General features: G+C 37.4%; 1 protein-coding gene across 1 annotated transcript in view; it reads left to right on the plus strand.

Moving 5' to 3' along the window:
* LOC100331775 ((E3-independent) E2 ubiquitin-conjugating enzyme UBE2O) overlaps nt 1-18,816 on the plus strand; it is a 123,413-nt gene that overhangs the window by 32,262 nt on the left and 72,335 nt on the right. The window contains exons 3-4 of the mRNA XM_073954030.1: nt 10,401-10,460; nt 11,684-11,794. Coding sequence (XP_073810131.1) covers nt 10,401-10,460; nt 11,684-11,794 — 171 coding nt within the window. The remainder of the gene's footprint in view (nt 1-10,400; nt 10,461-11,683; nt 11,795-18,816) is intronic.

Consider the following 18,816-nt stretch of genomic DNA (forward strand, 5'->3'; position numbering starts at 1 on the left):
GGGTAGCGAGTGGCCTCGTCATTTTACCTGTCAGTTTGCGGTTTAGGGCTCTACCGTAATACGCAGTGTATGAGCGACCGCGAAATACCTGCGGCTGGAATAACCGCTCTTTCTGACTGGCTTGACCGCCGTCAAAAAATTCTCTTTTTTTACTACTTCGTCATAATTTGCTACACCTTTGCAGGGATGGACTTTAATGCAGGGATTTGGATTTTTTCGGGTCTCGCCGGGTTCGGGCAAAGATCTTCAGCTCTAATGCAGACCTCTCGTTCATATTAACCACATCTCCCTTCTGTTCAGTCTAAACTGCCAAACTGCAGGACACTTTGAAGCGCGACTCGTCACGTCACGTCTCCCTGTCCCTCTCTCCCTCTCCCTCTCACCCTCTCCCCCTCCCTCTTCCTCTATCTCTCTCCTCCACACTGTCCCGTGATGACAACCACACACACGTTTTTTAGGCATTAAATAAAGGATATTTAATACTTTATGACGGTATAACGGTATTGAAACTGACACCGTTGCTATTTTTAGATCCCGCGGTATACCATAATACCGTAATATCGCCCAAGCCTAATCTCCATGTTTACTTGCCGCTGCTGCCTCATTCATAAAAAGCAGAACATGCTGGATTCAGCAGGTACATTCATAAATTACTCCCAAAATACATTCAAGTAAGTGGCTGGTTGAACTTAGAAGCGTAGGTTCAACTTTATAGTTACTTTCACTATGTGTATCTGATAAATAAAACACATCAGCAAATTATATTTAAATGGAATGTTAGACTTTCTTGTGTTTTACAAACTCTAAATGTATTGTTTTGCTACTACTTGTGTGTATTTACATTTCTAAAAAATAAATGAAGTATTAGGCAGTTAAAACGCTGCATAAATGTGATTATATGTCACGTCTTTCAGCGGAGTTAAGTTGGTTTTGTTTTCGAAAAGAAAAAAAAAACGAAAAAAAAAGCACTTTTCCGACCCTTACTGAGAGCTCTGTTCGAGCTCTCCCGGCTAATCGCATATTGCTTCTGCTTAAATGGAGCAGTGCTTGTAATATCAAGCGAAAAAAAGAGAAAAAGACTGTGAAAAATAACCTGCTTTGTCTTTTTGTAGGAAACACAGTTTAGATCTTTTTAGCGTAAGAGTTTTTTGAGTTAATCCTGTTCATCACTGAATGTGTCAGGATCCCAAAACGAAACCAACTTAACCCCGCTGTCTTTCTCTGGCTCAGCGCCGGACACAAAACACCAGCAATAGGCACTTTACGGTTCTCACTTCAAAACGGAACAAAAGTAGGATTCTGTAGTGATTCATCCACATCATCCATGTCTTCGAGTCGCTGAACTCTGAACTCTCGGAGAGGTGCCGTGTTTACTCCACTCCGTGCTGAGCTAAAGTTTTCTTTTTTTTTTTTTAATCAAACGTCTCTGTCGCGCGACACAACGAATCGATAATGAAATTCGTTGCCAATGCGTTTAGTAATCGATTTTTATCGATTTAATCGATTTGTTGTTGCAGCCCTACTGTACTTACCTCCACCATAAAGCCTCCACAGTAGAAAAAGGCAGCAAACATTTAACAATAAAATTTGCAAGGCCCCTGAGGTATTCATCTTTCCTTTCTTTGTTCATTTTTACTTTTTCTGCCAGTGTAAATGGATTATCACTTGATGGTCTCCTAATTCCAGGGTCAGCAGGAGCAGAGACTAAAACATTAATGTGAAGAAAACATAAAAGCTAAACTGTTAATGCAAGGTGGTGTAGTATAAGCAGTGAATGGTTCAGTCCAGATTTACCCTTACCCAGTTCATGTAATGGTATGGCCCTGATGTGTGTGTGTGTGTAGTTGAAGATGTAGCCTTTGTCTTTGTGCACACTGCTGTTGTTGGAGAGAATAAAGTTGTTCTGTGTAGCCCGCAGTGCGTGTATTAATATCGACAAAAAAGCTAAAGTTACAACACGAAGTTCGCCCAACTTTAAAAAGATTTTGAGGCGAAAGAGGTGGGAAAGTGTCATCATCGCATCTTGCGCTAATGGTTTATATGCTGTATGATGTCTTCCAGCATTCAGAGGACTGTGTGGGTACGAGAGAGATCTAAGGTCTGGTGGGAGCAAATTGTGGCGACTGACTACTTTACTCCATGATTTCTCTGTTGTTGTTGCTGTTGTTTACCATGTCGAAATCTCCACACATGCTCTTCCTTTTACATCATTAAACCGCGGAGAAGCACCACATTGTCACAAGTTTAATGATGTACAGAACGGAATGCCTCAATAAATCCGATCTGCCTTTTTACATGACAGTCACATTGTCACATATCCGATTTATATCTGATTTCCACATATGAAGGAGGCCTGAAACTGTTCTCTGAATATCTGAATGCATATATGCCCCAGCCATCGTGCAGTTATCCTCCTCAGTCATGGAGGACGACGCTTATGGTGGGCACATTGTTGGAGGCCCTGAGTCAGGAAAATACTGAGAGGATGATGATGATGACTGCAACGGTGTGATCTTCTTGCCGTCAAATACAGAGCAATTTTTTTGCTCGTAAATTAATTCCGTGTACTGTCAGATGTTTTATCATATTTGACATGCTGCCAGTCTTGGTCTCGATAACTTTTTTTTACAGATATTGCATCGCACACTGTTGCCACCAATATTTGCATAATGTGGCCATACTTATGATCGCTTAAACATTGTTTGCATTATATTTATGCTATGCTTTAAAGTGTAGTGCACGCTTTACAGCCTCACATTCGACAAGCTCTGGGCGAGTGGGCGTAACCGCCGTAAACTATTGATTTTCAAGACAGCCTTGCCGTAGCCGATGACAGCATTTGATCCGAGCACGTTAAGGATGCCGCAGGTTTTCTAGCTCACTGACAATGACAAGATTATACCCTTGGGTGTCGAAATTTGCTACCGAACGAAAATAATTTTTTTGATACTCGATAGTATTGAGACAATTCGGTCGATGCATAAAAATGATCAAACTTGATACCCAGCTTTATACACTTTATATATTTTTCTTTGAAAATGTATCTTTTTGCAACAAATTTTGATAATGTGTAACTTAATTCTAATGTACATGAAAAACTCATAACGTCTGAGCTGAATTGCTTCAAAACAAGTCCACTATAGTATATGCTTTAGCACCAAAACAATCCATTAAACTATTTTTATGGTTTTATTTTAATTAATTAACGAAGCGCGGTTTAGCAGCATGAGCTGGACAATCTTTACAAGCAATTGGCAGCACTGATAGATTTCTTAGGTTACCTCGGAAGAATAAACTCGGTCTGAAGGATGAGAAAGAGCTCAGAAACCCGATGAGTGAATGGAGAAGCTCCCCGCATGTCTCGCCGTGATGCGCGATTTACAAAATGAGAGTCTGCTTAGGCCTATTCTTGCAAGTCTGTGGGGTAAAATTAAAACACCCACGGATATAAGCGAGATCTGCACATAGTTTTGTATGGGTCCTGCAATAAGGGTGAATGCATAAAAGTAAGGTAAACTTTGCACTCTTGATTATGTAATGAGTGGACGCATCTCAGCGCAAAGCAAAACTAAACTTTTACTTGTCGATTCTTAATCAGTCATCCATAAGGTCTATTGATTAAAGGTTTATTGACAATCAATCGATCATCAAGTAATCATTAGCATCCCTAAATAAAATAGCCTATACATTAAAGAATATTTCATCCTAAATTCACCATACTCACCATTAAAAGGACAGTTCATTGAAAACTGAAAATTCTGTGACCATTAACTCACCTTTTACTTTTTTCAAACTTGTTTTATTTATTAATTTGTTTATTTTTTTTAATGTTGAACAATAATACCCAATAACTTGTAGGTAATGTCTGGTTGTTAAAAACTTGAACTGTAAAGGATGAATTAAGATTGTTCTTTTGTTTATTATTTTATTATTTATATTGTCAGACAACTAAAAAATTTGTTAAATCAGCTGCACAAAGCGATTGGCATGCTGAAAATCCTATAAATTTAATAGATATAATGATTTGGCATATATCGTGATAATTATTGATATAGACTAATATGATATATATATATATATATATATATATATATATATATATATATATATATATATATATATATATATATATATATATATATATATATATATATATATATATATATATATATATATATATATATTCGGGGGTGTATTTGAGAGCCAGGATAGGATGTAACAGGTTTTGGGAGGCTGCTTCGATCAGGTACTGTACCAAAGTTGGCAACCCTGGGGTGTTTAGTTTACAGACTGTACCAAAGAGGGGGGTGGGTGAAATTATGGGAGTGTTTTAGTTCAAGTTCATTTATTTATAAAGCTCATTTAAAAGCAGTCACAAGACTGACGTAAGTGCTGTACATAAAACAAGGTAAAATAATAAAAAGACAGAATGTAAAAACATAGAAATAAAGCAAGAGAGACATATGTAAAAATTGAAAAAAAAAAACCTGTAGAATGAACTATTAAAATAATCTTAAAAAGCCAAGCTAAAAAGGTAGGTTTTAAGAAGTGATTTAAAAATGGACAATGATGGAGCCATTCTAATCTCAAGGGGCAAGGTGTTCCACAAGCGAGGACCTGCCACAGAGAAAGCTCTGTCCCCTCTACGTTTCAGCCTAGACTGTGGAACTGAAAGAAGATTCTGCTCACTCGACCTAAGAGATCTGACAGGAGTGTAAAGATTTTAGGAAGGTTTAAGGAAGAAATAAAAACGGGATGGCTGCGGGATACAGGTCTGAAATACGGGATACTCCTATGAAAAACGGAATTGTTGGCAAGTGTGCTTAACAGTTTAATATTAACATGATCTGCTGTAGTTAGAAATCTGATTGTAATATCTTCTAAGCGTAAGGGCTTATGCGGTTTTGTCGCCATCTTGTGGATAGAAATAAATATTATATAGAAATATATTTATATGTGTGTATATGTGTATGTGTGTATATGTATGTATATATATATATATATATTTATTAGTGCTGTCAATCGATTAAAAAATTACCTAATTAATCACTCTTTTTTTATTAATCGCATTTTAAAGACTGAAACTTGTAATTTTGGCTATTCGAATGTAAAATCAATGTAAATGCAAGACAAAAAATATTTAAATTTAAAATATAGTTTATTAGAATTTTTTTTTTTTACATTTAACACAGATTTCTTCATGTAAACAACATACCCACAATAAACCATCAAGATCCTGCTTGACAGCCTTATTTATTACAGAAATAAAAACACTGGCATGTTAATGCCATTTGAATTTTAAAACAATCAATGCCAATAAAGAAAAAATTGATTTCCATGTTGGATTTTAAGTGGACTGCAAAAAAATGCCCAAATACAGGCATTACAGATATGGAAAATAATAATAATAATAATGTATTGAATACACACAATTATACTCATTGCAGGGCTGAACTGGGACAAAAAAATCGGCCCTGGTACTTTGGGCTAGAGTGGTCCACTATATCATTCAAAATGCACCCTGTGCACGCCCTTGAATATGTTTACCAACTCCCATTCTATAAAAGCACAAAAGCAAATTATAGGAAATAACGAGAGTTGACAAATTTAAAACTTCAATTTTTTTTATTATTATTATAAAATTATAATCCACACTGGAAGTCCATATTGTGTGTGCCTGTGTGTTTTGAGGGAGCCTAATTAATAATGGACATAAAAACTGCCTGCTGACGCACACAGTTAATGTTGATTAATAAAATAAAGATAAATAATAAAAGCAATGTATCAGAGACCCTAAAAAAATGTTTAACTCAACAATGAAACATCAAATGTAGCTAAAAGATTTTACGTTGCCAATCAAATGATTTTAAACAATTGAAAAATGCAACAAATATTTGTTTGGGCCCGAACTACAAAACTAAATGTTAAAAAAAATTCTTAAGTTGCACACTAGTTTGGTCATGTATAAATATCATTATAACCATATTCTATCAATTTTATTGTCACTATAAGCCTACATCATGTTGACGATCAAAAGCACAATGTCATGATATCTCATACGATTGTCTTCTGACTGAGTGCATTTTAAAATACACAAATGACACTCCTCATAGAGCTTGAAGCAGACATTCTTTATAATTTGTAAAACAAAGACTTGCAGGTTAAGGAAACCGCATAGGAGGAAGTCGCCGCGGGTTGTGGTGCAGATTAAAAGTAAAAAAATATATATTTATATGGACAGATAGGTTACTAGATAGAATAGACAGGAATATATTGATCTGTGCTCCGCTGCAGAGTACAGATGCAAAATTCAAATGCCTACTCGCCGCTTCTGCTCTCCCGAGCATGAGAAACAGGCATGACTCTCGACTATATTGACAAATACACACCTACGTTGCACGCTACACAGAGCCCAACATGGACGTTTGTGATTGGGTCAGCCTAATGTCAATAAAGAAAAGAACCAATGGGCTGCAGATTATGTCACATGGGCCGCTCTGTCTGGAAAAGAAACATCTTACTTTCAGAGCATCACAGCTCACAGGATCGTCAATCACTTAGGCAGAAAAACATGACAGTCTGCTACAGGGTTTCCGCAGTTCCTTAAAAAGTCTTAATGTCTTAAATTAAAATCAGGGAAATTAAGGTCTTAAATTGTCTTAAATTTTACCATAAAGTGGTTGTAGGTATTAAATTTTTAGCCGGGGTGCTTAATGACGATAGGGAAGCACAGTGGTCCACCGTAAAACATCTAATAGTTGATTATTTAGTTTGTGTGAAACAGAGAGAAATGACAGTATCCGTGATTTACTAGATTATTACGGTAGGTTGGCTACAGATGCTTACATTGGTCTGCACCTGCGTGCTGTCATTACGCAATTGCCGAGGTGAGGTTCAAAATGCAAAGATGGGAAAGTGTAAATTTAATGACGTGGCAAAGAAGAGTCAATGAAGATGAAGAAGCAATGTGTAAATTCTGCAAAAAGACCTTTTCGTTAGGGACCATGGGGCTCAAAGTCGTCGCGTCGCACATGAAATGAGGAAAGCAGTCACAGGACGTTGCAGCATCTAGTCATAGCGGGTCCAGGTTAATCCCTGCATTGTTTGCAGCTCGACCTAACAATGTTACTAGTTCAGACTAGAGCTGAAGATCTTTGTTGGGTTCAGACTTTATTTCTATCATTTTAGACAGGGTCGTGCCGTGCTTGGGCTTGCGCAGTAAATGAACATTCATGTGATGCATTTCGATTAGCGCGAGGAAGTAATCAAATTGTTTGTTAATACATTAAAATCCATCCCTGCAAAGGTAAAACAAATGATGACAGAGATATCAAAAAGAGTGAATTTTGTCAGCGGTCAGGCCAGCCGCCAGTTTAATTCGAACAGTCATTCTAGCCGCCAAGGTATTTCGGCGGTCGCTCATACACTGCATATTACGGTAGAGCACTAAGGAGCAGTGTCCAGCGAGCTGACAGGGAACATGATGAGGTCACTCACTTGAAACCGCTGTCATGGAAAATGAAATGAATGTTCTTGACTGGTGGAAGATGAACAAACAATCCTACCCATACCATGCTAAATTAGCCAGATCAATAGTGCATCCCGGCCAGCAGCAGCAGCAGTGAAAGGGTGTTCAGTGCTGCTCAGTGAGCGCAGGACTAAAGCCATTTACAGTAGATTTAGTAATGTTCCCCCACAAAAACAAATATTCTTGGTGAGTAAAGAATTTTAAATTCTAACTAAATATTAATAAAACCATAAAATCATAATGTAGTCAGAGTATACAGGCTAAAGCTGGCATTATTCTTTTAAAGGGCACTAATCTACAAATCTACTTTTCAAGCTGTTTGGACAGATCTGTGTGTTGGTATAGTGTATAGACCGTCATACTGGGGTGATATGAACACACCCAGTCCTTTTTTTTTCAATTTAACTACAAAAAAAGGGTCGGCCAATTGGAGCTGTTTTCAAATCGATTGCACCATTACGTAGGTGTGCGATTCCCCCGCCCACAGAATTGATTGACAGCTGCGCGCATTAACATGTTCCGGTAGTCACGTGAACATGTCAACAAGACCAGACAGACATACGCAAAGCAACCGGGAATAAAAGCTCTGTTCTGTTCGCTAGGATCAGCAATCATCATCAAATGTGATTAAGAGTAAGTTTCACATGTTTAAAGTGTTTTAAAACAGAGTATGTGTGTACAATTATGAGAACAATTATAAAAGAAGACGTTTAATCCTGGTTTGTGGAAGTTAAATCAGGTTTATTTTGTACATCAGCATAACAGATATCCACACAGTACTTGAGGTTAGCCTTAACAAAGCTAAGCGCGCTCTGTCTGTCTGCCTGTGTGTGCGTGTGTGCGTGTGTGCGTGCGTGCGTGCGTGCGTGCGTGCGTGCGTGCGTGCGTGCGTGCGTGCGTGCGTGCGTGCGTGCGTGCGTGCGTGCGTGCGTGCGTCGCGCGCGTTAACTTTGTAACGATATTGTGTGTGACTCATCAAAGCAACTTCACAATACTGATTAGTAAAGTTTAGTTCTGACTATAGTATCTCACAAACGCTACGTGAGACCTTCTTCCTTTAAGTCTGTCTGTTGTCTGACGCAGCTGAAGGAGGAGGCGTGTAGAAACAGTAGGCCGGCAGAACTCGGCTTAAAGGCGCAGTACGACAAAACCACCCCCTGCTGGAAATCAGTATAAGACAGCATCTTGTAAAAGGTATTATGAAAAATCTGACGGGTATTTTGATCTGAAACTTTATATACACATTCTAGAGACGCAAAAGACTTATATTAAATCTGAAAAAAGGGGTAACCTAGGTGCCCTTTAATATTCAGCTTCACCATCGCCTTATTGTGAAGAGAAGTGGCAAAACATCCAACAGAGCCTTTATCTTAAATTCTTCATTGCCAAATACCTGTCATCATTTATTTAAATTAATTTGCTAAGAAAGACTTATTTTTGCATTGGTGCATTGGCCAATTTAAAGGCTAAGTGTATGTACCCAGGCCTATTTAGAGTGTTGAGACGTTAAGATGATACAGAGGGCTTATTTAATTTTTTTTGTTCCAACTTCCAAGTGGTCTGTAGCCTATGTTATGAATAAATAATGTTAACACATATAAACGACTTATTCATCAAAAAAGACAAAAGAGCTGTGTGCATGTGCACACTTAGATAATGTCGGGCTGTAAACGGGTCAGGCTTTTAAAATGCTTTTAGTCAAAATGTACTTTGGTTTGGGCTCTATCGGGCCTAACTTTTATAGCCTAATTACAGCACTAGTTCAGATGCCCCCTCACAGTCAGCTATAACAGTTTCATTTCACCACCAGACACCCAAAAGGCAGGTACTGTGGGTTATCCATACTGTGACGAGGCACAATTTATTTAAATCTAACGAGGACATTAAAATGTGTAGCCTTTTCCAAAGAAATTATAATTTTTTTGGTTCTTAAATTATATTTGTTAAGGGCTTAAAAAGGTTTTAAAAAGCATTTAATTTTACTTTTAAATTGGTGCAAGTACCCTGTGCTAAGTGTTTTATGGGCCGATCAGATCATAAGATGATCAGCCCAGCCCAAAAAGTACATCGGCCCAGTGGGTAACTGCCCGGTCTGCCAGATGTCCAGTTCGCCCCTGCCCACAACAGGAAAAAAAAACTGCAACTGCATTAATTGCATCATTTTTTTTTACGCGTTAATTATTTCTAATTATCGCATGCGTTAACGCACTAGTTTTGACCATGGTCTGTTGAAATTCTTGATTCTGATTGGCTGCAGGTTGTGCATTCTTTTTAAACAGTCAGTTTTGATCACAGTTCAAAATAAATGTGCTTCTCCCAAACGTTTAAAGTTACCATAGCAACTCATATGTGCTGCACAGAAAACTGATGAGGACTGTTAATGGCGGATGGGTTCTGTCTGCAAAATGAGAAAAATACTCTTAAATTAAGAAACAAAATCAAGTTATAAGAGTTTTTCCAAGCGAGAATATAGTTATTTTAAAGTCAAATCGGTAGTTTATGTATACGGATAGTGGGTATTTAAAAATGTTAGGAGCTCCAGTTGGTCAGGCGGATCTAATTTCCTGCATTTCTGTTGTCAAAACATGATATATAATTAAAATTTTGTGTATCTATCAATTAAGACTTTCTCCAGAAGAAAAAATATCATCAGACATACTGTGAACATTTCCTTGCTATGTTAAACATCATTTGGAAAAAAAAAAAAAAAAAAAAGGAAAACAAAAATCAAAGGGGGCTATTAATTCTGTTACATAGACATAGGTTTTGATTGTTGATTGTAGATTGAAGAGTTGAAACCTTTGAACTGCATAACCTATAAGACTACATCCTCTTTCTCCTTTGTCTTATTCTTTCTCTCTTGATCTTGTAGCTTAAACTTGAAGATCGATCTATTGTGCCTAGAGACTTTGTCCGGCGGATAAATTCAAATGTAAGTTGTTTTATTACTTGTATTAAAAGACAAAAAAATGTGCAGAATAACACAGGACAATGGGGAAAAAAAACTCTCCAAAGCTTGTATTTTACTAGAAAGTCTACTAATGAAAAGTTGTTAAAAATGTAGACAGGAGTGTGGCTTAAGATGTTTTAAAAAATGCTTTTAAAGACCATGTGTATTCTTTAGGATGACATTTATCATTAATTTACGGAACCCCGGAAGGGACGTAGTGGGAAGAAAAAAATTGGCTGGGTGAAAAAAAAAAAAATGGGTGAAAAAAAAAATGGGTGGGAGGAAAATATATATTTCTAAGTTTTTGCGTTCTCTCGCAAAGTTTTTCGTTCCCTCGCAAAAATGTTTTGCGTTCCCTCGCAAAGTTTTGCGTTATCTCGCAAAGATGTTTTGCGTTACTCGCAAAGATGTTTTGCGTTCTCTCGCAAAACTGTTTCTCCACAAACACTTCCTGTTCACTTCACTCATGTAAACCCTCCCGTTTTGCCGAAATTCTCCCGTATTTTACCATTCTATCCCACTTTCTTTACTTTCATTACTGTGCGTATGCTACATCTGAACCAGTGAATGCATGTATAAGCGCTGACTAACGCGCTTCGTACAATAAACTGATCCTAGATCCTACAGACGAGCGGGTGTGTGTTTAAACAGACAAACACACTGAATAATATAAAAACATCTCCGTCCTGCATGTTTTATTTTAAACAACTTATTTTCTCTTAAATGAGCACAAACAGTTTCTAAAGTAATGGACTGCTTTCATAATAGATCTGTGCATTCTTACAGAGACACCTCTGTTATCAAATTAAACAAAACATGAGATTCATTTGCTGCTCACTTGTTTGATAACAGAAGTGTCCCTTTAAATGGCGCGTACAGACGCTGATCTGGGATCAGTTTATTGTACGAAGCGCGTCTGTCAGTCAGCGCTTAAACATGCATTCACTGGTTCAGAGGTTGCAAAGTGAAAGGCGACGATCAGCGCACAGTATTGTAAATAAAGTGACTTTGCGAGGGAACGCAAAACATCTTTGCGAGGGAACGCAAAAACTTAAAAATATATATTTTCCTCCCACCATTTTTTTTCTTTCACCCATTTTTTTTTTTTTTTCACCCAGCCAATTTTTTTCTCCTCCACTACGTCCCTTCCGGGGTTCCGTATTAATTGAGGCAGAGTTCAGTAATTTGTTCTTTGAATCCTGCAGGAAAAACAGTGTGGAATTGTGACTAACATAAACACAGAATGTGCAGTGAAACTTGTAGGGACCAACTGTGCTCTATATCCTGTAAATAGCAAAGACCTGCAGCACATCTGGGTGAGTTTCTTTACCTGCTATATTGCTATATGTATGTTCTATATGATTTGCTTTTGATATGCTTTTGATTTTCTAAAAGTACAATATAATAATAATAATATCACACAATTCCCCATAATGGCAATGTGAATATATATATATATATATATATATATAGCTAATTTATTACAAATAAAAAACCTAAAAAATTTTATGTACATAATTATTCACAGCCTTTACTCAATACTTTGTTGATGCAACTTTGGCAGCAATTACAGCCTTAAGTCTTTTTGAATATGATGCCACAAGCTTGGAACTCCTTGCCCAGTCCTCTTTGCAGTATCTCTCAAGCTCTTATCAGGTTGGATGGGAAGCGACGGTGTACAGCTATTTTCAGATCTCTCCAGAGATGTTCAGTAGAATTAAGGTCTGTGCTCTGGCTGGGCCCCTCAAGGTTATTCACAGAGTTGTTGTGAAGCCATTCTATTGATAGGCATTACATTTGATATTCCAAATGTAACGCCTGGCATTCACTCTGAAGAGTTCAATTTTAGTCTCATCAGACCAGAGAATTTTGTTTTTTGTGGTCTGAGAACATTTCAGATGCCTTTTGGCAAATTCCATTTGGGGAGTGGCAGACAGAGTGACCATCGGGTTATTGATCACCTCCCTAAGGCTCTTCTCCCCTGATCACTTAGCTTAGATGGCCGTCCATTTGGAACTTTCAGAGCAGCAGAAATTTTTCTGTAACCTTCCTTAGCCTTGTGCCTCGAGATGATCCTGTCTCAGAGGTCTACAGAAAAATCCTTTGTCTTCATGCTTGGTTTGTGCTTTGACATGCACTGTCAACCCTGGAATCTTATATAGACAGGTGTATGCCTTTTCAAATCATGCCTGTTCAACTGAACTTACCACAGATGAACTCCAATCAAGCTGCTGAAACATCACAAGAATGATCAGTGGAAACAGAATGTATCCAAGCTCAATTTAGAGCTTCACTGCAAAGGCTGTGAATTCTTATGTACATGTGAATTTTTTTTTTTATTACAATTTTTTAGGTATTCTGTTTTTAATAAATTTGCAACAATTAAAAAATATTTCTAATACATATCTATCTATCTATCTATCTATCTATCTATCTATCTATCTATCTATCTATCTATCTACCTACCTACCTACCTACCTACCTACCTACCTACCTACCTACCTACCTACCTACCTACCTACCTACCTACCTACCTACCTACCTACCTACCTACCTACCTACCTACCTACCTACCTACCTACCTACCTACCTACCTACCTACCTACCTACCTACCTACCTACCTACCTACCTACCTACCTACCTACCTACCTACCTACCTACCTACCTACCTACCTACCTACCTACCTACCTACCTACCTACCTACCTACCTACCTACCTACCTACCTACCTACCTACCTACCTACCTACCTACCTACCTACCTACCTACCTACCTACCTACCTACCTACCTACCTACCTACCTACCTACCTACCTACCTACCTACCTACCTACCTACCTACCTACCTACCTACCTACCTACCTACCTACCTACCTACCTACCTACCTACCTACCTACCTACCTACCTACCTACCTACCTACCTACCTACCTACCTACCTACCTACCTACCTACCTACCTACCTACCTACCTACCTACCTACCTACCTACCTACCTACCTACCTACCTACCTACCTACCTACCTACCTACCTACCTACCTACCTACCTACCTACCTACCTACCTACCTACCTACCTACCTACCTACCTACCTACCTACCTACCTACCTACCTACCTACCTACCTACCTACCTACCTACCTACCTACCTACCTACCTACCTACCTACCTACCTACCTACCTACCTACCTACCTACCTACCTACCTACCTACCTACCTACCTACCTACCTACCTACCTACCTACCTACCTACCTACCTACCTACCTACCTACCTACCTACCTACCTACCTACCTACCTACCTACCTACCTACCTACCTACCTACCTACCTACCTACCTACCTACCTACCTACCTACCTACCTACCTACCTACCTACCTACCTACCTACCTACCTACCTACCTACCTACCTACCTACCTACCTACCTACCTACCTACCTACCTACCTACCTACCTACCTACCTACCTACCTACCTACCTACCTACCTACCTACCTACAAATTGTGAATAAGAAAGTAATGCAATAATTGACAAATCTCATAAACTTGTGTTTTATTTGAAATAGAATATAGATAACATATCAAATGTTGAAAGTGAGAAATTTTTAAATTTCAGGCCAGATGTTGGCACATTTTGGATTTCAAGACAGCTACACATTCCAAAAGGTTGGGACAGGTAGCAATAACAGGCTAGAAAAGTCAAATGTACATTTTAGGAACAGCTGAAGGACCAATTGTCCACTTATTAGGTCAATTGGCAACATGATTGTGTATACAAAGAGCATCTCAGAGTGGCATTGTCTCTTAGAGGTCAAGATGGGCAGAGGATCTATCTAAATAAATATCTATCTTAATAAATTAATAAGAATTTTTTATGAAATCCTCTTTTAAAATTAAATAAATTATTAAAATGGAAATTTTTATACATTTCAATACATTTAATACAAATAATATTTGGTGCATTTAAACAAGACAGCTTTATTAAATGGTTATATGCATTAAAATTATAGTTTGGTCACCTAAAACCTTTAGGAATAGAGAGATTCCTAAATAAGATAAGTTATTGCAAACTACAAACAAAATGTTTTATTCATTTATTTATATATATATATATATATATATATATATATATATATATATATATATATATATATATATATATATATATATATATATATATATATTAGGTGGTGTAACGGATCAAAAAAATCACGGTTTGGTTCGATACGAAACAGTAGTGTCACAGTTCGGTATGTTTTTGATACAGCAAAAAAAAGAATAAAGCCAGAGGATTTCTCTGATTTAAATTTTTTTAATGGATTCAAACTAACATCATAAAAGCATGATCTTGTTTTTATTTTCCTTTACTTTAAACAGTAATAGAGCTGTACTTCTGGGGGTTTCTGCTTAGCAGCAAATAAAACAAATCCTTCTTTATACTCAAAACCAAAAAGCCTCTTATAAAAAATAAATGTAATATTGTGGTAGTTAAACAAATAAAAAGAAAAGAATAGTTTAGTTTTTATATGGAACTCGGTTTTAATCTATTTTTAAGTATTTTTTTTTATTTTCAGAAAGATGAGTGTCCACCTTTTTCTCAGACAGCACAGATCTGCTTGATTTGACTGTCACCTGCCATTTTAGTAGATCTGAAAGCAGGAATTATCTGACTGAAGTGGGCTTATGAAGGAACAATGTAACTGGGCCTATTACATTTTAACATTTTCTTAAAACTCAAAATTTCCATTACCGATTAGGGTCTAACAGGGCTCAAAATGAACCTTTATTGCTTGGTAGCACTGGTGCTCCTTACTTCAAAAATGTAGGTGCACCAGACGAAATTTAATCGCACCCACCAAAAATGATAAGCACCGTTACTACACGTTTTATATGAACATGTTCTGTTATATATTAACACTCTAATCACAACAAACAAATAAACAAAAATCTGTAAATCGCTCACGGGCCCTGCATGCACTGCTTGACTTGAATGAGATCAACTAAATTTACCATAATCACTGTGCTGTTCTCACGGGTGCTGTCTGATATTGCACAAATGGTATTATATCTTATTATTTGCATATGCCATCTTAATAACAATACTGTTCTTTCATGAGCTGCAATATTAGTTTCATCTCAGTGAATGCATGCTCTTTAGTGATGGTGAAAGCACTATCAGTCAAATGACTGACAGCATCGTGGAGATTAAATGAAGGATTAAATAACGTTAGAACATCTCGTGCTTAAAATGTGTAGATGAGGCAAACACTGTTACCTGAAAACTCCATCCCACCGGCTTTACAGTGAATGCTTTAGTCATAGCGTACTTTAACCACTGCATGTCTTTTATCCACTCTTCGAAAGTGTAAATGTTGGATTAACATTCACCACAAGATCACTAATTAGATGTGTCATTAGTTGTAACTCTTGCTGGTTTCTAAAACTAAATCTGTCAGTGTTGTTTTTATTAGCCGCGTTTCCACTATCGCGCCTAAAGCGAGCAAGCCAGGGCGAGCCAAGGCCAATGGCGTTTCCACTGTCACTTCCGGGGCCTAATCAGGCCAAAGCGGGTCTTTCTTGGGGCCAGCGGCCGGTCTTTTTCAGCCCGCCGAATACCTTGGGCCAAAGAGGGCCAGCCGGGGCTTCGGGGCGGAGTGAAAGGAGAGGCGGGCACAGTTTTCCGATCGCACACGAGAACATGCGCCAAACACATAAACAAATAAATAAATAAGAGAAAGAAAACATCTGGAACAAATTATAGGCTGGGGTCTTTTTTGCAAATGATCGCCCTTATGTTTCTCTTTTAAATGTAAGCTTGTTGCATAAAATGATAGTTTTAATAAGTGACTTTTCTTTGCTGCATCTCTTTGATGTTTCAATAACGCATAATAATCTTTACACCATATTAAAGACACAGCAGACAGTAAAGGTTTTCAAGAGGTTTTGTCAAGTTTAATAAGTGTTTTTTCGCGTTTAGATGCCTGTGTATGTGTGTAAGACCGAGGAAAAGAGAGCTCCATTCATAGCTCTGTTGATGCCGCGAGCGGCTTTTTTCTTTTCTTTTTATTGTTTTAATTTATTTTGGAGATAATACACTATATGAATGAAACAAAGACATTAAACTTTACAAATTTCATATCCACTTTTGTAGGCTCAAAACATTAGTGTCATATCTAGATAAAATATCCCTATATTGAAATAATTTAAAGAATTACAAATATCAGATATAATAAAATCACATTAAATAAATAAACCAATATAAAACTATAGCTATAGCAATTAGGTACTATATCAAACTGTTTCAAATTTATATTAAACTTTCATTTTTCAAAAGCCTCTTTGAAAAAAAAGATTTGAGATATTTTCTAAAAATAAATAAATAAACTCCGGAAAATGTTTTAAATATTATTTATAATGTGTTTTGATACGATGAAATTAATTAAATCATACAAACAGCATTTTCGGGGTGAGTGTACGCAGAAACTAGGCGACCTTTTTTTCTGTCTTTCATCTGCGCAGCACTTTTTTGACGGGGAAAACTCCAAGTTCAAAATGTGTTCTGTGTTCTCAAACAAGTGTGTATGTTTTTATATAAAGTGGTAAAAATAAAAAATTTTATAAGCTCATTTATTACTCCCTAAATTACACATAAAATTAGAAGGTCCATAATTGATGATATATGTTTTGGGTCGTGAATATTAATGAGCTCTGCTCTGACTTGCTCCTCTTACAGACACACACAGAGGATAAGTTACGTTGAACACAGACCAATATAAACCCAATCACAGTTGCGCTAAACTATTTTGCTCACCAGGGGCCTCATGTACAAAGACTTGCGTTGAAATCATACTAAAACATTGCGTACGCACAAAGCTATAAATGTGCGTACGCAGTAAAAAATTCAGTTGTATGAAACACTGCGTACGCTAAATCACATGCATATTCTCTTTGTACATCCGAATGAACGTGAAACTAAGCATGCACGAGCCCAAAACCCCTCCCTGCCTCCTCCCCCGTATGAATATGCTAATGACTCTACTTTGGCAAAACCCAACGAAAAAGCAATGGAAAAAGCAAGCAAAAAGAGAAACTTTGAACAGAATGTGAATTCTAGGTGCTGCTTTCGGAGGTGGATTGGAGAAAGGCGGTGTTATTAGCAAGTTTGTCCTTCGGAATAATAACAAAAGAAAAAAAATAGAGTGGGAGAGTTTAGCTGATGCGGTTAACACAGCTGGGTCTGAACATCGCACTGAGTGGATTAAAAAAAGAAATAGTGTGATTTATATGTGTAAAATTTTAAAGCGTGTTTAACAGTGTCAGTGGTGTAGCTCGTAAAACGCATGGTAACATGTTTTGACATGTTCGAGCATGAACTCTGTTCGAATCCAGCGTCTGATGAACCAGATTTTGCCTATCCTCTTCATTATGAGGAAGACAAGTAGGAATCATTAATAAGTCTGTGCATCATATTTTATTTGCACGTTTATTGAATGGAAATGTTGAAATGTTTTCACGTATGCAAACTCATCTTCAGATGGTGCCTTTATAGCAATGTGTGTGCAACAGATTGCTCCGATTACATTTTGAAAAACGGCGACTGCTGCAAATTGCGCATTCATTTTTGGCTGGTCAACTGCTTGGTATGGAAACCTTATATACCTGCTAGACATGCAGAAGAACCCGTCTCATACAGCTGCCATTGCACAGCTCAAAGACACTTTGTAGAGTGCAATTTAACACAATTGCCTCTAGAAGTCGCCAATAGAAATAAAACAGACACGCACAAGAAATGTACGTACGCCAGGAATGAAGTTGGAGTGGAATCATGCACGTTCCCACGTTCATTTCATCGTTAGTTAATCCAAACGTGAGCGATTCTGAGCGTGAAACCTGGCGTACGCAAAGTTTTTGTGCGTACACAGCGTTGAAACATGAGGCCCCAGATCTGTTGTGGATAAAGGCTAAATTATAATAAATTATAATTAAAGTTGACAAAAGAGATTGATGGAGATGTATCGCATTGTTTTTTTTTTTTAGCTATAGTCAAAGAAAACAGCACATATGACAGATGAGCGGAGTGATTAGACATGATTCAACAGTTACTTGTGTTTTTTGAAACACACACATTAAATTTTGTAATAAACACAATAAATTAAAAAAAGATATAACTAAATATACCTTATGTTTCTTTGGTGTTGAGTTGAATAAATGGGTAATCTGTAAATATTGCATTTTGTGACCTGTGGCAGGTTGGAACATGTCTTGTGCTATTGTTCCCCAGTAACGCAGTAAACTATTTGGTGCTTTGGTGAAATATACACTTAAAATAACTAAGGGAGGAAT

Source organism: Danio rerio, chromosome 6, assembly GCF_049306965.1.
Source record: "Danio rerio strain Tuebingen ecotype United States chromosome 6, GRCz12tu, whole genome shotgun sequence".
Taxonomy (NCBI): Eukaryota; Metazoa; Chordata; class Actinopteri; order Cypriniformes; family Danionidae; genus Danio; species Danio rerio.